General features: G+C 38.3%; 4 protein-coding genes across 4 annotated transcripts; 3 read left to right on the top strand and 1 right to left on the bottom strand.

Moving 5' to 3' along the window:
- Positions 1-63: 63 nt before the first annotated feature.
- samd13 (sterile alpha motif domain containing 13) lies at positions 64-2,716 on the top strand. Its single transcript, XM_084354841.1, has 5 exons — positions 64-255; positions 621-726; positions 1,450-1,492; positions 1,586-1,697; positions 1,791-2,716. The coding sequence occupies exons 2-5, from the start codon at positions 699-701 to the stop codon at positions 1,932-1,934; spliced, it is 327 nt and encodes a 108-aa protein (XP_084210967.1). The 5' UTR covers positions 64-255; positions 621-698; the 3' UTR covers positions 1,935-2,716.
- A 12-nt stretch (positions 2,717-2,728) lies between these two features.
- uox (urate oxidase) lies at positions 2,729-7,373 on the bottom strand. The gene is made up of 8 exons (XM_084354840.1): positions 7,305-7,373; positions 6,458-6,670; positions 5,405-5,521; positions 4,957-5,035; positions 4,529-4,715; positions 4,306-4,429; positions 3,079-3,162; positions 2,729-2,993 (listed from the first exon to the last, which is right to left on the bottom strand). The coding sequence occupies exons 1-8, from the start codon at positions 7,323-7,325 to the stop codon at positions 2,919-2,921; spliced, it is 900 nt and encodes a 299-aa protein (XP_084210966.1). The 5' UTR covers positions 7,326-7,373; the 3' UTR covers positions 2,729-2,918.
- Positions 7,374-9,588: 2,215 nt separating this feature from the next.
- On the top strand, positions 9,589-16,020 carry LOC311258401 (deoxyribonuclease-2-beta-like). Its single transcript, XM_084354651.1, has 6 exons — positions 9,589-9,770; positions 9,961-10,135; positions 11,147-11,225; positions 11,795-11,956; positions 14,073-14,270; positions 14,873-16,020. Exons 1-6 carry the CDS (start codon positions 9,643-9,645, stop codon positions 15,205-15,207), a joined length of 1,077 nt encoding a protein of 358 aa, XP_084210777.1. The 5' UTR covers positions 9,589-9,642; the 3' UTR covers positions 15,208-16,020.
- A 2,451-nt stretch (positions 16,021-18,471) lies between these two features.
- Positions 18,472-20,766, top strand: LOC311258305 (deoxyribonuclease-2-alpha-like; the record flags this gene model as incomplete). The annotated part of the gene is made up of 6 exons (XM_084354463.1): positions 18,472-18,563; positions 18,664-18,826; positions 18,903-18,981; positions 19,076-19,231; positions 19,323-19,514; positions 20,119-20,766. The coding sequence occupies 6 exons, from the start codon at positions 18,472-18,474 to the stop codon at positions 20,484-20,486; spliced, it is 1,050 nt and encodes a 349-aa protein (XP_084210589.1). The 3' UTR covers positions 20,487-20,766.
- Positions 20,767-21,686: the final 920 nt, after the last annotated feature.

The raw sequence follows: 21,686 nt of genomic DNA, 5'->3' as shown, positions 1-21,686 counted from the left end.
TGGTGTTGAACTACAAACGGCGGGAGAAAAAAACTCCACTTCCCATGATTCTCTGCTGTCATGTGGGCGAAGGAAGCTAAACGGATGAAGAGGGGCTAGTTGGCTTTACTTGATTAAATCTTGATTTTATCAAACAATTATCGCCTTTTCTGTATTTGTAAACCGTCGCTGTTATTAGACAGTTTTATTCTTATCCAAAGTACGTGTCTATCTCGGACGAACTGTTGTTGTCAAGCAGGAATCATCTAAAATAAGGTAACTGTTAAATTTTGTATTAGCAAACCGAGCTAACTACCCCTGTTAGCTTAATACGAAATAGCGATTAAATATCAGCTATCGACACAGCGTAACGTTATCTAGCTATTGTGCTGCAGTTATTGCGCTATTTCTAATTTTAATAATTTATGCGGCAATTAAATCATTTTCATTCGGCGTGAACGTTATTTTGCTGTTATTATTCCAGCTAACGTGAGTTTTAGGTCGTCATTTTCACAATGCAGCTCCCCGATGTCACTTATTGACACAGTACTAACGTTAGCTTTGCTCTTTAGCTACGTTTGGCTTGTGAATGTCCCCTTTTACTGCTTCACCAGCTGTACTTGTTTTTACTGTGGTTGCAGTGAAGACGGACTGTGAAAGAGAAACAATGAAGGTGTTTGAGCTGCCAACCCACTGAGCTCTCCGAGAGAAGACATCTGATGAAAACTCCCTGCAGCGTTACTGATTGTAAGAGACTGAATTAATGTTTCATGGGCTCAGTGACAACACAGGCAGTCAAACGTAGCAGCAAAGTGTCTGTTTGAAAGTAGTTTTTGTGTGCTGCTGAAACCCATCATAACCTTTTGATAGGTTAATCACGATCCCATGTTTTGTGACCACTGTTTAAAACTCGCACAACAACTCATGATCCAGACATCAAGGAGGCTGAAAACTGATATTTGAGGCAGATATTTGCAGTAAAACTGAAGCTCTTTGTGTCAAAATGTCAAACAATCACTGCTAGAATAAACCTAAGTTAATTTTTCTCAAGTGTTGTTCTTAAGAACAATTTTCAGGTACTTTACTTATTTCCATTTTCTGCTACATATACTTCCTCTCCACTACATTTATTTGATACATTTAGTTACTGACTTTTCACAATTATATTTTTCAATTTTACAGACCAAACAACTGATTGAAAGATGAATTGATAATGAGAAGTCATTAGTTGCAGCCCTGGTAATGATTTTGAATATTCATAATGTATTTCATTTTATGTAGTATTGCCTTTTTTGTGGAACTGGTTGATTCATCTATAAACAAAAATCACCACTTTTTCAGTTAATTGTGGGTTAGAGTTAGATTGTCAGATGTTTGAAAAAATGAAGTTGATAGTTGGAATTACTACATGTTGCAATGTACATTTTGATGATTATTACTGTATTTATATAGTTGCTTTTTTTTTTACAGCCAGCATGGAAGACAAGGCAAATGGCTCTGTTGACACCAAAAGGTATCATCTCTAATAAGTGTAAGACATTGTATATTGTTGCTGAACAGCTGTTACAGTTGAGCGCACATTAAACCATTCACTGTGACCCCACAGCCCAGTGGAGAACGGTCAGCTGCCGGATCCTGCCAGCTGGGGGGTCGCCGATGTCGTCAATTACTTCAAAGCAACAGGGTTTGAGGAGCAAGCCACAGCTTTTCAGGATCAGGTTGGAGTGCTCTCCTTGCTCAGGATACCTGTCGCGTGATAAAAAACAAGCTACGGAGGGTTAAAATAAAATATTTCTCTCTCCACCTGACAGGAAATCGATGGCAAGTCCCTGCTCCTGATGACGCGTAACGACGTCCTGACAGGGCTGTCGATAAAGCTCGGCCCTGCGCTGAAAATCTACGAGTATCACGTGAAGCCACTGCAAACTCAACACCTGAAGACCAATGCCTCGTAGCACCGCAGGCCGTCAGTGCACCCACCTCAGTGACAATCATCGTGTCAGGTGACCCCAGGTTAGCCACTGCTTCATAAAGACTCCTCTGGCCACAGTGGCACCTTAACGGGATTTGAATGCTGTATGTTTTTATAAGCGTGGACCCCAAAAATGGGTTGCACATGGAGTCCACTCAGCTGTTTACCCTTTCAGCCATTCTTGTTTCTGCTGCTTGAGAAATGTATTTTTATGTTTTTTTTGTGTGTGTGTGTGTGTGGGTTTTATTTAAAAGAAGGAAATTTGAGGAGACCATGATTTTGTGTGCGTGCGTGTGTACAATGTGAATTAACCTTTGTTGGTTTAAAAAAAAATATTTGTATATAAGATGATATAAAGTTGAAAACTGTATGTCCTATCGTACCTGAACACTTTGATACAAGCAGAAAATTATTCTGCTGCATCGTATTTTGCCCTAAAATCAGTTTTTATGCTCCAACTCGCGCAGCTGAATCCCTGAGTCGTCCTTGGCATGTAACAGTGAAGCATTTTGTTTTCCCAGACACAAGAAGTCAGTCGAAAGCCTCTTTGTTCCTGCAGTTATCTAGGCTCAAAGCTCTTGATATGAAATTATTTATGTGTATATATTCTTATTATGTTCCTACCTGTGGTGCTTTCAGCATTGTCTTAAAGACAACTTTGTTGAAGTGTGTATGACCAATGTACATGTGCAACATAACACTGGAGTTTGAATATCTGAATCAAAGATTTGCAATAAATGGTGCTCTTTTCTCACCAAAGAACAACATTAGTTTATCAATTTATTCTTTTATTATATTATCTCTATTATAGATTCACATTACATGACCAAAAGCTTTATTGTGCTTGAGAAATCTTGAGTTGCAGTTGTGATTGTTTGTTTTGTTTTTGTTTTCTTGTGTTTGATTGTATGTTTAAAGGTCATTCTTCTCAGAACTTGATTTGATTCGTAGATCAGCAACATTTTCTTCACAGCTTGGCCAGCTGTTTCCTGCGCACTGTTCCTGTGATGTTACCTGAGGGGTTGTCCAGGGGAAGAAGAACCTGGGAGTGTGAAAATACTTGTCAGTAACCAAGTAATTCATGATTTAACACCTTTTTAAAGATTAGTTGTAATAACAGAACTTACTTCATCTTTGTTGCTGAGGCCCATTTTTGTCATGTCTATGGTAAAGTAGTGCTTGTTGGGCATGACCATCTCTATTTCATCCACCTAGAAGACAGAATACTTAGACCAGGATTTTTCAGAATGAGCTCAGATTGTCTTATGCGATGTAACACATATAATGGTTTGTCCTCCAGGCATTCATTCCCTCATTTGACCGTACAGTGACTTTTGTGTGCGCAAAAGTCATCTGCCATACAGTTTTTGTAAAGACACATATGGCTGACTGTACTTGCACTGTAAAAAAAAAAAAAAACATTTCAAGGCAACTGTCCTCAAGAATATTTGTGCATTGCCTTTTATTGAGACTTTCTTCCATACTTATATACTAATTGTTTTTTTAGAAACAACAAAATCAGTATGTCAAGAATTGTTGAGAAAACTCATTAATGTGAATTACAATTAGTAGTTGTATATTTTCAATGGCAACCATTTAATCTAGAGAACCCAAATAATGAAAAATAGGCTTCACACCCTTTCTGTGAACAATTTCTGAAACACATAAAAAATAATAATAATTGTTTCCCATGTTGCGTTGATGTACTCCTGAGTTGGAAAGTCGTTCTTCTGACTTCGATGTGTTCATGTGCGTCATGTCGGAGCAACATGGACACCATAAAGAAGGTGTTTTGCATTTTATCACTCAGAGTGTTTAAACACCATGTTGACAACTGTTTCCAATATTTGGAAATGTTACAATGACTATACAATACGTGACTTTGGTAAAAGTTTTTCTCCATCAACCCAATATTTACTTTTGTCCGCCATGTTTTAGAGTCATATGACATCAACTCATGTACCAAAATTTTCTTAGACTTTCCGAGTTGCTGTTCCGATTTGAGAGGGCATTCATGAGAACTGTTCAAGTCTGAAAAATGTTTTAATGCCAGCAGCACATGAACGCACAGTAACATTCAAGTTTTTCTAAAGAAGAAAAGTAAATTATCTCAACATAAGATTATTGGTTGTAAAAATTTTATGTGGTTCTTTTAAACTTAAGAGTTAGTGAAGACAGTTGCCTAGAAAATGTGCATTTTCTTAAATTATTTTTCTGTTTTTACCGTGTTTACTGTTCTCTTTTGACAAGTAATCATGTGTCATGAACATGTGTAGGAAGCATTGATGACACGACTAAAACCTATTTTAACTGGAGCTTTGTTATAAATCTTATGATCTAAAATGGGGGCTTACCTCAGGAACTCTGTCCAGAACCAGAACTTGTGTTTCATAAAGGGTCTTCTGCACAGATGGTGAGTACTCTCCACTATCATAGGGGCCAGCAAACTTCTCAATAATCGTCTCCTTCACACACTTCCTGGAAGGGCGGTGAAAGTATGTAATTTCACTTTTAGAGTTTTTGTCTGATTGATGTGAAAAAGAGATTTTTAACAGACGTTTTTCATCAGATGATTACCATGCAGCATCAAAGTCGACATCCTGAATCTTGTTGTAGCGCCACCTGGAGTAGACAGAGGTGCAGAAACACCTGTCCTTGGCCTCCTGCAGAGTAGTGAAGCGGTCTCGGTGGAAACCCACAAAACCAGACTGGGTGGTTTTCAGCACCGTCATGTTCTGCACCCCACTGTGAAGCACGGGGATACCTGCGTGGGGCACAGAGTTGGTGAGTGTGGAGAATTTAGAAACATCAGGAAACATCACAACTCTGTCATCAGCAGCATCAGTGACATCCAGTAATGCTAAGGACCTAGCCTCAGTTATAGATCCCGTAGTTAACAGGATTTAATCAACATGCCTTAAGAGTTGAAACTGGACACAGATGAAGAATGCAATTTCAACTACACTGATTTCAAATACTGCCTGTGGGTCTGTAATTGTGCTTACCATTGAGATTCTGTTCAACATCACAGAAGCGACAAGCATCTGGGCTGATGATAAATGCATGAGCATGCTCTACTCCATTCTGAGAAAAAAAATAAATGACGACAAACTGGGTTAAAATCACATTAGAGGATTGATGTGTCACATAGTTGAATAAGTTAGGATGTGCACAGGTTATGGTGCTGCTTAAATAGTTTGAGTAAAAGACACACTTCTTATGATGAGTTAAGGTAAATTACAATGTTTTTTCATCTATTTGCTAATAATTATGGATGAATTCTATCAGAGACTTCAACCATTGTTAGTCACATAAACCTGTTTTTTGCTGACCACCAGTGGTTTAACAGTGTGCTCTGATGCTACAACACACACATTAAGTTACACTTTAGTATCACTGGTTCCACATGTTTGCCATCAAAAAGGCAAACTCTCACTAAAAACTGTTTTTTACCTTCTCCAGCCTTTTCCACGGCGCCTCCTCCATGTGAACTTTGGCCCTCAGCACATGGTTGAAAGAGGTCAGGAAATGATTACAGATATCCAGGGAAAACTGCTCGATGGTCTTTACCTGTAGCAGGTGCGTATAAAATAAAAAGCAGAGCGACGGGTAAGACCATCTCAAAGAAGTCTGAGTAACATCAACAACAGATGAATAGAAACATGAAGGAAGGGCAGACTAAAACTAAAGTCAACAGGTTTGTTTCCTCTTGATATTATTTGATCAGTGTGTGTTTGAGCTGTGGCTTGGCAATGAAAGACCATATTAGGAGTACCTTATTTACAATAAAGGTAAGTTAGTTTGGAGCTTAATTACCATGTTTCTAGTAACAAAATACATTTGTTAACAGTTACTTAATACTTGTTAATTAAATATTAATTGAATAATTGTTAAATACCTAGCTGTCTCTCTTAAAAAAAAATGTATGTTGACAAATCTTTTTTTTTTTAAATAATACACCTACAGAGGTTGTAGAAAGGTGCAGAAAAAAGCATCTCCTTCTCTTAAAAAACAATATTATGATTGTGAATTAATCTTTGTTGGGTCCAAAATGATTGTTTTGTTTATCTCTGTATGAGATTTGTGACCGTTGATACGTTAGCTACAGTAGCTTTAGCAACATTGACGTTTGGCAACCACCTGAGGGGGTCAAAGCTTTGAACAGCAGCAGTGTTGTGGTGTGAATGCAACAGTAGAGGGGAGAGGGGCGCCACATTGACTGTAACATCTCTGTATTTTAATTTAACAAACGAGAATCCCTGTAAAATTCTAAATTGTGTTAATGAAATGAATTCAGTCTATAGAAATTAACCCTTGAGAAGTACAGTCAGGTCACAAGTACTGTATTTTGCCATTAATCCTGTTGAATCTCTCTTCATATCAAACTTCTATGTAGCTGCTTCTAGTTCAGTTTAAAGCTGGATGACAAAGATCTTTCTTCTTTGCTGTGATGAGTGGAAAGATATATCATATAACTGTAATTTGTAGCCATGTTCCTCATCCTACCCCTTTGAGCTTGGCCAGAGCGTGGACGGTGTTCTTGATGGTGTCGGTGGGGATGATGTCTGAGTTGTCCCCGGTCAGGTAATCCTTGCGTGATTTGAGCGTGAGCTCCACGTCAGCTTTCAGCTCGATGATGGAGTGGTGGCTCCCCTGTCTCCTGATGACGAGAACCTTCACTGTGTTCTTGCCGTAGCCTGTTCGCACAAACTCCACACTCTGCAGACAGTAGGAGCAGATTATTGACATATTGAGGTGTGACATAAGTGTGTAGTTGGATGAACATATTGTTTTGTATTGTCTTTCTCTTCTTTCTTTCTTTTAAAATGTAGCTTTTAGTCAGTTTGTAGTCACCTGGGATATATGTTCAGCACTTTGTTATTATTTCGATTAGCTGTAACAGATACATCCAAAATGTTTATCAATTACAGTTAGCTGATTTTTCTTTTATGTTACATGTACTTAAAATTTCAAATGTTTGCTTGAGCACAACTATTTGCCATTTTCCAACACTCATTCATCCCTGTAATGTATTAGTAAGACTTAGCAAGACAAGGGGTTAATATGATATCACACATTTGAATTGCTCATAATGAAAACTGTGCACATTTATAGTATTAGTCTCAATGTGACGATCTTTCGGCATCAGGCTTTGACAATAGCTTACGATTTCAACATGGTTATTTATTTTTTGAGACGTGGACGCTGGTTTGTTGGGCAGAACAGACTGTTGGCCTGGTGGTCATTCACCTCAAAAGTTAGATAAAATCCAGTGCTGAATTATTTAAGGTATCTTCAAAAAAAACTTGCTCTGTTTCAAAACTTTTTTGTGTAAAAAAAGAAGCGTAGTTACCTGATCTGAAGCAGTTGCCATGGTATCTTCCTCCTTTACCTGCTGTCTGTCTGTCCTGTGTGTCTCCGGCAGAAAGAGTCTCTACCGATCAACGAGTATTTAGTAGAGAGGGTGGTGCTACTTTTGCTCTTAGGCTATTGGAAGCTATGTTAGGTTAAGTTCAACTTGTTATACCTGTTCAGGGTGTGTGTGTGTGGTTACACTTTCATACACGTAATGTGCACACAGGCATACACTTTTGTCTTGCTTTTTTTGAGTGCACATGCAGATTTTTTTGTTTAATAATGTGTGCATAAGTTATTTATTCATTCAGTAAACAGACATGATGTAAACACCACTGTCACCTTTATAAAGGCTTTATCAATATGAACTAAAGGCTTTATTGAATATAATTTACTACTGTTCCACAAATAAATTGTAAGCCAATAATAAGAGCAACATTTGTAATGTCTAAGGTGGTGAAAAACAAAGGAAGTAAGCCTATTTTATTATCAACAGTCAGTTGTTTTAAACAAGTGTACAACTTGCAGAAATAGTTTGTACTGGCATATGATGAGGTCTCATTGTTTTCTCAATATCTAGATTGTCACCATGTTTGTTTGTTTGTTTCTTTCTTTCTTTCTTTCTTTCACAGGAACAAATGGCCTAATAATAAACATTACTGTAAATATGCAACAATGAGCCAAGAGGCTAGTTTTCCTTCCTCTGTAGTCCGGTCCAGGTGTGATGTTGGCAGCTGTAAGTAAGACCCATGTTAGCCAATGTGTTTAGCTGGTCCAAAGAAAATGTGAATTTGGTTCACATCTACTTTTTATCTTTTCAGTAAAGGAGAATGGTTGCTCCTTTCATGACTTGCGCACAAGGTTTGGATGGAAACTGGATAACTGAGCTCTCAGAAATCATTCAGAAAGGGCTCAAATTCGATCATACAAATTTACGACACAACCTTTAATGTAAAGTACATTAGTCTTTGCTTTAATTTAAGACTTTAATTCATGTCTTGAGTGTGTCTTTGTCATGTTAGTCATACATGATGGGTAATGGGTTGGTCACCCTCTATGGAGCCATCAAGTCTGCAGTTATAAATATTAACAAGTTTTTCATAAATGGATTTGGGTCCAGATGCTCTGCAGACCTTCCCAAGGAGGTAAATGATGGTACAGTCCGTTGGAGGGGTGCTGCTTGATAAATACCAGTTAAGGAGATTTTTCACAACCTGGCAATTCATTGATTTATAAAACACAAGCAGTTGATTTATTAACCATGAATACAACTGTAAGTTTTAACTAATGGACGCTTAAAGTACAAAGTGTGCTTTGTTTAAAAGTGGTGTATGTAAACATGCTGAAATAAATTCCAGCTACAATGAGTTTAAGTGAACTATGACCTCTGTAATAATTGTCCAGAGACCATCTGCTGATACAGTTTATGCAGATAAGTCTTTTGTACAGTATATATAATTATAAATATATCTTTATCTTTATTTATCTATTTTAACTCTATCTTAAAATAGTACTCCCTTGTGGCCAAAGCCTAAATATAATAAGAAAAGAAGATTAAAAAGCAAACCAACATACGTGTGGTTACAGATTTTTTCATTTTTATGTGGTCTGGACACGCAGCCACAAAGTCACTGAGCTCAAACACTGAATAAAAAATGTTACCTTACATGTTTTTAATTCAACTTCTTGCCATGTGATCTCTATGTCAATAATTTACTGTTACATGTATTTTACTTTCAGTAGAGAGAGTAGAGTTTAGAGTTCAGTAGAGTTTTTACCATCCACTTGTGGTTTTCTTAATCTGAGAGATTAGAGGGGAAACTGCTCAATGTCAGTTTTGTGTCTAATTAAGTTAAATCTCTCTCGCTAAGATCTGCTTCTCATTTAATCAATCAGCCTAAATCAATGCTGCTGAAAAAGTTCAAAGTTCAATCAAAGAGTTTCATTTCTCTTCTTGCTCGCAGGTGAAAGTTTCCCACCAGATGGTTTCCAGTTCAGTGATCAGCGGCCCCATCGCTAATAAAAGATGACCTGAAAGATGAAGTGTTCGTACTGAAATCTGGATAATAACTGGATAAATCAAGATGCAGCATCTACAGTAGACTCATAGATTGAGAGCCGATGAAAGCATCCAAACATTTAATCTAATTATGATCCATTAAACTCTCACTGTCCTTTTATTGTCCCTTTGTCATGTGATCACATCTTATGACTTCCTGTTTTGCATCTACATGCAGCTGCACTGCATTCACTTTCAAAGTTGCCCAATCATGAAACACACAAAGTAACAAAACATTTCGAATTCCCTTTTTTGCTCTCTGCTGTGTTCACTCTACATGGAGGAGTCGTACATGATGGCCGCACGCTTCAGTTTATGCTCACAGATTATTATCGTGCTTTTGTGTTGCACAGTGTGTAGTGCTGACATTTCCTGTAGAAATGAAGCTGGTGAGCCTGTTGACTGGTGAGTTTATATGATTTATTGCAGTTAACTGACTGAGAATGGCACAATTAGACGCTTCAAGATATAGTGCTCGGCCTTTTGGAGGATAAACAGATAAACTGTATATTTGGACATGAAATCAAAATAAAATCTCTTACATTATTTTGGTAAATACAAAAGAAAACATTATTTCTCCCTCCTTCCACTGCAGGTTTATCATCTACAAGCTGCCCAGGTACCTGATTGGTGAGGTGGGCAGTGGGGTGGATTACATGTACCTGGACTCCTCAGTGGGGAGCTGGCAGATGAGTAAATTCATGGTGAACACCAGTCAAGGAGCCATAGGGAGCACACTCAACCAGCTTTATGAGGGAAAGGTCTACATGGTGAGATCACGTCCTTGTTCTTTAAGTGGGGTTTATCCTCTGACTCCTGTGTATAGACAGATGGAGCCCCTGCATCAGGCTTTAATCAGACTTAACAGAGCTGATGCTGGTGCCAGATTGCTGAGTAGACACTATTTCCGTTTGCTGTGGGGAACTGAGCTGAAGCCGGACATTAACGAGCTTCCCCAGCCTGAACGGTAAATGACACATTGGTGAGGGATTATGAGCCAAACTATCCATAACCAGTGTTGGAAAAAATACACAAAAGTCTTACTTGAGTAAAAGTAAAGATATCATGTTAAAATATTACTTTGGTAACCGTGAAAATCATTTACTATTTGTATATAGTACAAGAGTAAAATCTTAAAGTGTCTGATATTAAATGTAGTTGTTATCAAAAATTACTTATCATCATCATCATACATAAATAATAATGGGTTGACCAATTATCGGATACAATATTCAGCATTTCTCTAATTATTGAAATTAGTGGGTTTTCTACTGATTGCCGATAAAATGAATTAATTTAGAAATGTGCTACTTTGGCTCTGATGCAGAATGCAAACTGCAACGTAATTAGTAACCAAAGAGTAAAAGGTACAATTTTGTCCTCCAAAATGTAGCAGAGTGGAAGTTTAAAGTAGCAGAAAATGGAAATACTCAAGTAAAGTATAACTACCTCAAAATTTAACTTTAGTACAGTTCTTGAGTAAATGTACTTTGTTACATTCCATCACTGGCCAGGACTGATGAAGTCTTGTCATCACCATGAGGTGCTCAGGGAAACAGTTCAGACTATACCCTGTTTCCGGTCTTTGTGCTAAGCTAAGCTAACTGTCTGTTGGCTCTTGAGCTCACATTTAATAAACAAATGTGAGACTTTGATCCTGGCACTTAGCTCTCAGCGAGGTGAAACAAGCTGAACACAGGCTGGATTAAACAAAATGACTGAAATGTTGAAGAAAAATCCCCCTCCACATATTGTTTGTATAAAACAATGATTTCCCTCAGTCTAACAGTTCAGTCTACGCACTCTACAATGATGGACCGCCGATCCTGAAATACCTCCAAGGATATGGACACACTAAAGGTACACTGAATTATGAAAATTCGGCTTTGTTTGCAGCAGTTTTGAAGGTTTGATTTGACTTCAATAGGATGAATTGTGATTGTGTCTGTATGAAGACGCTACTACTCTTCACAACAGATAATGTTAGAACATTTAAAAGACAATATTATCACACACTATTCAGTCCAGTATTTGTAGTTAATGTGTGTTTTAGACAGAACAGTCATTTTTCATCATCTATGTTGGTACATATATAATTTTTTTTATCAAGATCTGGATAAAAAGCGTCAGATTGCACATTTTGTAGTTGTCCATCGGTTATACTAATATGAAAAATGATTGCCATATGATGCATTCAAAGACCTGTGCACTGTTTTTTGTGACAGGTGTATTTCCAGGCAATGCTTTGATTTTGCAAAAAAGACCAAATCAATATAGTTTCAGGGGGAAGAAACAGGCAAAGAGCATCCGTCTGATAACTGCTGTTGACTCTGGGTTATCGACCTCCCTGACATGACTTTGATGAAAATGTTTTTGCATGCTGGTTTTCAGCGTACGTGCATTGAGTGTCGTTTGTGTGCATCCTGCAGGGGTTCTGCTCTTTGATCGCTCTCAAGGTTTCTGGCTGTCGCACAGCATCCCCCATTTCCCCTCGTTCCCTGAGAGGGGCTACCTCTACCCCTCCTCTGGCAAAGTCAACGGCCAGACTGCTCTCTGTATGACCTACCACTATGATCAGTTCCTGAGTATAGGTGAGTGAACGCTCATGAGGTAACAGGGCTCGACAGTTCTGTACACATGGCAGACTGCAACTTGCAAAATTCTCTATTTGCTGAAAAACAAGAAAACATTTACACAGTGGTCTGGTCTTATGTCAGTCCATACAGACATGACTTGCAGTATGTCTTCAATGTTTGAAGGGTCTAGTCTCTTATTATAATCGCCCCCCTCCACTAAAACTCATGATCCAATAGGCAAAATTAAACAAGTATGATGTAAAAACATAAGGCGCATACACTGAAAATTGGTTAGTAAAATTGGAGACATCTTGTGTCCAGCAGTTAAACCTTGTGAAGGAAAAATATTGTTTATTAATAAGATTTAAAATTAGAAAAGACACAGCATTTAACTAGTTTCTAATCAACATGCATATTGGCTTTTTACCAGTCATTATAAAGTACGTATTAATGCCAGGGTTAAGGTTAGGGTTTCCTCAGTAACCTCCTGATCACTGCTTGTTGATAGTAAATAAGGAACTTGTTGTACTTGAATTATTATCTTTATATGCTTTGCTCAGTATGGGCCTTGAATGGTGGTAGCACCAAAAGAATAGTCATTCTCAATTAATGACACATAATAAATATGGTTTATTCTTATGTAACAAGGCACAAAACTTCAAGTGTTAACAGTGTCCAAGTAATTATATGTTCACCATTCCTTTTTTGGGGGGCCTTTTCGTGGCTTTATTAGATAATACAGCTCGGAGAGATGACAAGAAACAGGATGGGGGAGTTGACATGCAGCAAATGGCCGCAGATTGGATTTGAGGACACAGACTCTGTGCACGCTTTACCAGCCGAGCTGCCAGGGCACCACGTGTGTGACGTTCTACAGTAGCTCTTGCTCAAAACAAATTATGTTCATGTAGGGTTGGGTCGTAATACTTGAATTTCTTACTTCGATGTAATACCTTGAAAAATGTTGATATTTAGTAAAAACTGCCCCAACATCGATGGGGTATTACATTTTAGATTTTTATTAACAGACAAATACAACAAGGCTTGTTTACTGCGTGTTAAGAACAGCAGTGTCTCAGTTAATTCACTTCTGGAGGAGGTGAAGCTATGTGGGCACTGCAGCGGTGCATGTGTGTGAACTCGCTGCAGGTGACGATAGCAAAAAAATGCATTTGGTGAATAGATACTGGAAAAAAAGGAGTATTGAATCCATTTCACATATTCAGAATTGTTATGTATTGATATTTTGAGGTTTTTGACGACCCTATGGCCTGGTAGTTGTAGAACATTGTCTTGGAGAACATGGCATTAATAAGTGCTTGATAATCACTAATAAAGCGGCAATATCTTGTACAGTTTCCTGTTCCAGATCAAAGCAATGGCAAGTAGCAAGTTGCATGGGATGATGGGAGTTGTCTTCATTTTGAAACAACCACCATTGATGATGACAACAATGTATTAAAGTTTTATACACGTTATGTTATATTACTCTCTGACTCTTGTGGAAATTGTAGCGACAGGCCAAATGAAACACACTTTTTTTTTCTCTTGGTTTAAACAAGGTCTGGTTGTCATTAAATATTGTCCACAGTGTTCCTGCAATGATTACAGGGTTTGACGAATGTAGAGTTTTAATCCGTGATGCATTTGTTTTTTATTGTGATCACGTGTATTTTGTGACATTAATCAGTATCTTCAAGTTCTACCAGCTAAAGAAACATGTTAATGGTTAAACAGGTCTTTAAAGGAATATCACAACATTTTGGAGAATCCACTTTCTTTGCCATCAAACAAACAGCAAGATTAGGAGAGTGAGGTCAGTCTCATTGATAAAATTGACTCTGAAGATTTTAGGTTGGCCCACTTCGACTTTGTGTTGGACAGAGAAAATCTGGAATACATGAAGCATTTAGATAATTAACAAAATACATGACAAAACAATTCAATTAATAGATGAACATGGAAAGAAAATAATCTTTTGTATAGCCGTGTTCTTGTAGACACAGATATAATATACAGCAAATTAATAATGAATTCAAACCCAATCAGGTAAAATGTAAATCAGCTCCCTCTAGTGGACCCTTTAGTTTCCTAACACACGGCATCTCTTGTTTCTCTCCTCCCTCTCCAGCAAAGCAGTTGGCGTATCTTTACCCACGTTTCTACAACTGCTCTGTACCTGCTGCATTCTCGGCCGACCTGCCGCAGCTCGCGCAGTTATGTGAGGGCACCAAACCAGTACCGGCAGCAGATAAGAGTGTGACAACACTTTTCACAATCCGAGGAGACAAGTTTGTCAGCTTTGTCAAATCTGAAAGCTTTGTGGATGGTAAGATATTCCTCATATAATCTTGGTCATTTATATTTTACTAGTAAGACATTTAATTGCTCATTGGCTGCTGTACAAAGAATATATACAGTTTTTGGAACTTTTCAGAAAACCTTACTTACTCACATACTTAATTTGTGTGATTTTCAGAAGACCCTGCTTTTTGTTGATAAATAGAAGAAAAAATCAGTCAGGAATGTAACAGAGTTTTTGTTTTTTCTTTCTCATCACTTTAAATCATCTTATGACCGCTCAGATTTATCTTGGGTGTGGTCACTGCTCTAAACTCGGTGTTGGAATGTAACTAAGTACATTTGCTCAAGTACTGTACTTAAATACAGTTTTGAGGTACTTGTACTTTACTTCAGGTAAGTTAAGACAGCAAATGCAGATGATTTCATGTCATGTGTTAATTCTCTTTTTTTATTATCTATAAAACTACCAAAACAAGATACATAAACAATTTGTTGGAATATTATTTAAAACATTCAACTATTTTTGTGTGTTTAATTAACTGTGTGACCTACATTTACTGTCTGCTTTTTTATGTCGTATTTTATGTCAATGAAGCTTAACTCACCCCGTCTCTGTTATTCATTCAGACATCTACACAGGCTGGGTGGCTCAGGCTCTGGATGCCGACCTGCTGGTGGAGAGCTGGCAGACACAAGGTCACGAGCTGCCCTCCAACTGCTCCCTGCCCAGACACGCCCTGAACATCAAGAGGGTTCAGCTCCCCGGACCGGTCCGCTTCCAGTCTCACTACGACCACTCAAAGTGGTGCGTGTCATGGGCCTATGAGGACCAGGTGACCTGCCTGGGGGATTTGAACAGGGAGGAAGCCCAAATGTGGCGTGCTGGGGGGCTGGTCTGCTCCTACAACCCCCTGATTTACAAGGCCTTCAGACAGGCGGTGGACTGGTACATCAGTTGTTGAAAAAGAGAGAAAGATAGGATTATTGGTACTGGATTAGTCTCACACAGCATGGTTTGAGTTTGAGTTTATTTTGAATGTATGGGACTAAATGTGTATTGATGTGTGAAGTTAGATCCTGTTAGGGTTGAATTAAACATCAATTTAAAAAGATAAAATAAAATAAAATATTAAAATAAGTTTAACTCTTAATTTAAGTTCTCATTTCTTGGACAGATTCTAGATTCTACCTCTGTGTTTGCCTCAGCTGGTGATATATAAACAGCTACAGTAGTTTTCCTTCATTGAAGGCAGAATCACTGGCAAGTTGAAGACCAATTTTTCTACTTTCTCAATCTGGCAATACTCAAAAGTACATTCATAATTCATAGGTTCACACAAAGACTTGTGTTTCTGTGTTCAAGTACATATTGAACCGCTGACACTCCAACCCCCCGTCACTTGTTTCTGCACTATGTGACTTCAGTGAGAGGGTAGGATCACAGCGTTACATACATGTTTACTTCAATGTACACGTTTTCAACACATAACATTGTTTTAACGTAATGAGTTTTGTTTGTAGTTAGCCACCTACCTTACGTCTGGCAAACTGTTGCAGACCTGGGATTTGTATTAACGACGGTGGTGTTGCACTGGGGCGCCAAAATCCCACAACATTTTAAGCATGATATTATCAGTTGAGGCCTTTGACGTGAAGAATATATGGTTTATTCCACCAGCTGTGTGAATTTGTGTAATTTTTGTCTTTTTTTACAATGTTACATAGGCTGTATGATGTGACTGTGTTGTTTGAATAATAAACATGTAAGAAACAAGCGTTTCAGTGTCATCACTGTAGTCCCACTAAGGTCAGTTATGTCTTTTTGAAGGGAGACCTGGCCAAGTCGGTTAAATAAATAGATTACAGACAACATGATAATAAAGTCCCGTAACCACAAACTTCTCCACTGGACCTTGCCCAGTGGCCAGCTGCGTATCAGACTGGTGTTGTACTGGTGAGTCAGTGTGAGTGTGTGTGGTGTTTCTGAAAAAGAAAGCAGTTTGCTCCATGAAACATTCCCTGAATCACTGAAAGACAGACGCCATCAACATCCAATCTAATGAATGTTTTGTGATTTTACAAAAAGGTGAAGACTGTGACCGCAACAAAATGAACCTTTTGTTGCTGCACTTTTTCGTGTTGCCTTCAGTTCCTTTTTGCTGGCATGTTATCTGTTCTAATGCCCTGCAAGTGCCAGATGGGTGCAGTAATGTCACTGTTATCAAAACCATTTGTGAAACCACCTTTCACTTTCATGATGACCAGTCTTTCTGCTGAGCCTTGATACAAGAGTTCAGTCATAAACTGGGTCCTACTTCCCACACAGCATTTAAATCCCTTCCACTGTTCACATTTTACAACAGGTATATCAGCATTCTGCTCTCAGTCAATGAATAATTTTCACTCGAACTCATAACAAGGAAGTAAATGAAATATAAGAGATGTGGGTGTCAGTTTCATTTCACAATGAGATATTTTGAAAGGCAGCTTTGCAAAACAGACGTATAGGTGACTGTGAAGAGAGCTGATGATGGCTGAATACGTGAGTAAAATGTTCACATGTTTAAAATTATGCTCAAAATACTTATAGATACAACTTTAAATTGTTAAAATGCATATTTATACATATACATATATCAGAATATTGAAATGAACTCTTCTGTTCCAGTGTCAGGATTATAAACATACTTGCTGCTGAGAGGAGACGTTGTTTTAATGTGTTTGCTGTTTTTTTGACATGTCATACTCTTGAAAATTGTTGTTGCGATATCTGTGACATTAATCTTGTTGGTCCAGGAAGTTCCTCTATAGAAATGCAGATCTCTGGTAACTCAACCTCCTGTTTAAACTGACATTCTTCCAAAATCATAGGTGAAATTCTTAAAAAAGCTTTGAAATTAAATGAGTGTTCCTCATAACCACTGATGGTGGTGCCTAAAAGAATCTGTGATACATTCATAACAAGTTCAAGGTAAAAATAAGGAAAGAAACATGATGAATGCAGAGGCACAAATGGTCACTGACTGGTTTGAATGAGTGGGAAAATAATGCAAAGCATATGTTATTACAAAGTCTTAAAAACAGCAACAATCTCTCCTACTATCATTGTAAAAGCAAACGAGGAAATATCTTTTGAAAGAATGATGTTCATCTCTCAGAGCCGTGTACAATCTGCCAGTCAGCCCTGAAGCTGCTCTGTGGGGCTGTGGTTGCCCAAGACTTTACTGACACTTACACTGTTCAGAGGGGAAGTACCAAATACTTTGTTGCTGTACTTAAGTAGATTTTTCAGATGTCTGTACTTTCCTTACATTTTCAAAACATGCTCGCTACTTTAGTTTGAATGCATTTGAGGGGAATTATCAGTTGTTTTTATTTTGCCTTATTGCACGCCGCCTTGCCAACATCACAGGACTGGTTTCAATGTCAGTGCATATCACACACGGCAGATGTCGCAAGACAAAAACGACAGAAAGGAAGCAACAAGACGGAAACAGGCAGAGAGGGAGACTCGAATGAGGAGAAAAGGTGTGAAGTGACAAAGGCTCAGCTTCAGCTTTGCACAGAAACGAGCAGTAGAAATGTCCCCTTTAACTTCTATACTTTGAGTACATTTTAGAGCCTCTACTTTATTACTTTTACTTGAGTAAAGTAGTTGAAGTATTCTTTTTATTTCCTGTTTTTAGTATCCGTTCTTCTACTTGATAAAAGAATGAATGCACTTTTGCCACCTCTGGTTGTCACCCCTCTGTGTTACAGTTACAGCGTGTGGAAAGTGTAAACCAACTTTTGCAACCTGCTGACCTAAAACAACATCAGCTCTTAATTTAAGTTCTCACTTCCTGGACAGATTCTAGATTCTACCTCTGTGTTTGCCTTAGCTGGAAATATGTATCACAGCTACAGTAGTTTTCCTTCATGAAAGGCAGAATCACTGGCGAGTTTAAGACCAATTGTTTTTACTTTCTCAATTTGGCAATACTCAAAAGTACATTCATAAGTCATAGGTTCATGCACAGACTTGTGTTTCTGTGTTCAAGTACATATCGAATCGCTGACAGTCTTCCCTGTATGTGGTTTTAAAGCCACATTATGGAACCTTTTCACCTTAAATAACAATTATAACATCATTTTGATGTTGCAGTGTCTTGTAATAGGATGAATGGTGTCTGGACCACCTCCTGTCCATCTTATTCTATCATGATTTATGTTTGTTTCAGGGAACAATGATGAGATTCCTTCTAAGTGTTGGGATCCTTTTTCAAGGGTGTGATTCAGATGTGAAATGCAGGAATGACGCTGGAAACGAGGTGGACTGGTTGGTGGAAATTTTGAGATTTGGCAATTTATATTTTCACCTATTCTCAGTGTCAGCAGAATACATAATATGAATAAATGATGTAAATCTGTATCATTAGGTATATTTTATACAAGCTGCCCAAAGGAACTGATGATGGTTTGTCGTATCTGTATATGGATGGGAGCACCAAAGGATGGGAACCCAGCAGAGAGAAGATCAACAGTAACACTGGCACTCTGGCAAACACCCTGAAACCTCTTTTTGACTTTTATGCCACAAAGGTGACGTATTAACGAGTCTCTTGTACAGCACTTTGATTAATTCAGGACACTGATTCAGAGAAATGTTTTGTCGTAGACTGAAGGCTTTGGATACATGCTCTATAATGACCAGCCTCCAGAAGGTAGCGCTTCCAACTCATTTGGCCACAGTAAAGGTGAGTGCAGCAGTGTTTCACCTTATTGCATTACAAACATCATACTGCAATAAAACTCTGTTTCTGTTGTTTTCTACTGTTTTTCTTCCTAAAGGAGTCGTGATGTTGGACAAACAAACTGGAGTTTGGCTCTCACACAGTACACCAAAGTTTCCAGCCAGTAGAAGAACCTTCTGGCCAAACAGTGCAAATGACAACGCTCAAACATTCATGTGTGTGACTTACTCCTATGATAAATTCAAGGAAATAGGTTGGTCACCGCCAGTTATACTGCAATCTTGTTTACTGATCAAAGTTATTTGCCAAATATATAATCATGCAATTTTCAACTGAATTCTTAGGATTGCAGCTCATGTACATCCACGCTTATTCATTTGACTCTGACATCCCGACAACCTTTCACAATGAGCTGCGATGTGTTGCACAGCGAAGCTGCTACCCAAAAACGGCACCCTGGTATCGTGTGATGCCGCTGACTTCAGTGGCTGGAAAACCGTTCTCAAGCTTTGCAAAATACACACGTTTTGGGGATGGTGAGTGTTTTCAACACACATTTCAGGATTCAAGTGTTAAGATTTCATGTTAGGTTGATGATGAAAGTTTTTTAACAGAGCAAAATTGGGAACAGTTTTACACTTTAAAGGGGCTCTATGTAATAATTTTAGTAATTTACATGTATTAATCACTTTTAGTGGTCATGCCATGAAAAATTAGATCTTTCCCGTCTCTCTTGGTTGCCTATTCAAGCCTGTGGATGATTTGTTAAGTTGTTTAATGCTGCTGTACTGTTGATTTCTTTGTGAAGGACTCGGGTCGGATTTTCTGTGACAGTCCAAAGGATGTGACTTTATGCACGTTCTCGAGTGCCTCTCTCTGCTTCGCTATCGTTAGCTTAGAAATGGAGCCCGCTAACATAAACTAACAACCGGCTTCCAGCACGACACAGAAGATCCACAGGGACCCTTTATTCGTCCTGGAAGTGTCAGGCTGCCTGTACTGTTGACAACAACAAACTATTCTCTGTATATCACTGCTTTTTTGTTGCAATTTTATTCTTGTGTGTGAAATGTATTTCTAATATATTGTCCTGACTGATTTTTTATATATTTATACATAATATGTTTTGTTTTATTGTAGATCTCTACTCCGGCCTTATTGTGAACCACTTGCAGCAGAATCTGTATGTTAAGAGCTGGGGAAGGATGCGTCGCCCTCTGCCTTCAAACTGCAGCACCACCATCAGTCATCATGTGTACAATGTGAAGACAGTACAGCTCCCGAGTGGGAAGCCCTTCAGTGATACTGTCGATCACTCCAAGTGGTGTGTGACACCTGATCGAGGTTGGACCTGCATAGCTGATATGAACAGAGAAGTGAGTCAGATGAGCAGAGGTGGAGGAGCGATCTGCACTAATGATGTTAAAGTTGGGAGGGCTTTCTATGCACTGATCAGAGAGTATGAGCCATGTGCAGATGAAGCTGATTTTGAACACAGAGAGCTTTAAAGGCACCAGTTTTATCAAAATGTAAAGAAAAGTGTGGCTGCACAAAAACTAAAACAAGACTGGAGTCAGATATCATATTGACTATGTCATTACATATCCAGACTTAAAACTGCTGTGAGCTGACATTTTGTATGTTTTCTACTTCATGTTTTAATGTTTGTAACTGATCTCTTTTGAGTGTTTTAAGTATTTTAATCAATGAAAAATCTGCAATGCTTTTATTTTCAAAATCACGTCTTAAGCATTAAACTTAACGTTCTATACAATCATGCTACTATTACTCCAGATGAAATGAATTGAAATGAATGATTTTATCAATAATAAATTACAAATTCTTTGTTGCTGCTGTTGTTTTCTGTTTTTGTTTTGTTTTGTTTTGTTTTGTTTTGTTTTTCTTGACAAAGGATGGATTGAACGGTTTAAGGGGCCCTAGGTAAAAATGAGCTGGCTTCACATGAATTGAGAAACTGTGAAAAAAAGTCTTCATCAGAGCAAGATGGGCTCGGACTTCTAACCACACTGCATGTACAAACGAATAGACTCAAAGTCCTCAGACTTCAATGTTGATTAGGTTTTATTCCATAAAGTAGGGCCCATAGGAGAGGATTATAGTTAGGGTATAACTGCATGTGCGTTTGGTTTTAGATGCAGATGACCTCCAGAGACCACCTTGGTTTAATGTACCTGCTTGGAGTCTTTCAGTTTGTCCTGTTTCAGAAGTCACTTCTATCTTCATAAGAAATAAACTATTAAATGAAAGCATTTATTGATTAAACTCTGCTTTTGTACATGAATAAAAATATTTATTAGTCATTTATTTACAAACCAGGTTGCAAACATAGAGAAATCATTCAACACAAAACAAAAAACAGGACTCATGGAGTGGTGTGGAGTGTGGAGGGAGGAACTGAGGAGTCTCACAGCCTGGGGAAAGAAGCTTCTCCATGGTCTGGTCTGTTTTAGCTCCTGTCTCTTTAAGGTGCCCCCCCCTCCTGAATAGACAGTTGGCTCTTATTGGTCAGCTCTGGCACACCTGAGCCAGCATTGCTAACAACAACAGATCTGGTCCTTATTAACAATGATTAACAATAATTTGAGAACATTTTGCACTACAGCAGACGGCAATCTTGAACACCAATGTATTATAGGTCAAAGCAGCCACATCAACTACAGTCAACAACAGCAAGGAGATTAAGAGGG

This window comes from Pagrus pagrus (assembly GCF_965226575.1).
Source record: "Pagrus pagrus genome assembly, chromosome: 6".
In the NCBI taxonomy this organism is placed as follows: Eukaryota; Metazoa; Chordata; class Actinopteri; order Spariformes; family Sparidae; genus Pagrus; species Pagrus pagrus.
This window is presented reverse-complemented; position numbering and strand designations above follow the sequence as displayed.

Bases quoted from the DNA above. Each gene is read 5' to 3' on its own strand.
- samd13 (XM_084354841.1), top strand. From the start codon at position 699: ATGAAAACTCCCTGCAGCGTTACTGATT. The intron at 1,493-1,585 runs GTATCATCTCTA...GTGACCCCACAG, and splicing joins GGCTCTGTTGACACCAAAAG to CCCAGTGGAGAACGGTCAGC. The intron at 1,698-1,790 runs GTTGGAGTGCTC...TCCACCTGACAG, and splicing joins CCACAGCTTTTCAGGATCAG to GAAATCGATGGCAAGTCCCT.
- uox (XM_084354840.1), bottom strand. From the start codon at position 7,325: ATGGCAACTGCTTCAGATCAG. The intron at 6,671-7,304 runs GTAACTACGCTT...TACTGTCTGCAG, and splicing joins TGGCAACTGCTTCAGATCAG to AGTGTGGAGTTTGTGCGAAC. The intron at 3,163-4,305 runs GTAAGCCCCCAT...TCTGTCTTCTAG, and splicing joins TTCTGGACAGAGTTCCTGAG to GTGGATGAAATAGAGATGGT.
- LOC311258401 (XM_084354651.1), top strand. From the start codon at position 9,643: ATGGAGGAGTCGTACATGATGGCCGCACGCTTCAGTTTATGCTCACAG. The intron at 11,226-11,794 runs GTACACTGAATT...TGCATCCTGCAG, and splicing joins AGGATATGGACACACTAAAG to GGGTTCTGCTCTTTGATCGC. The intron at 14,271-14,872 runs GTAAGATATTCC...TTATTCATTCAG, and splicing joins ATCTGAAAGCTTTGTGGATG to ACATCTACACAGGCTGGGTG.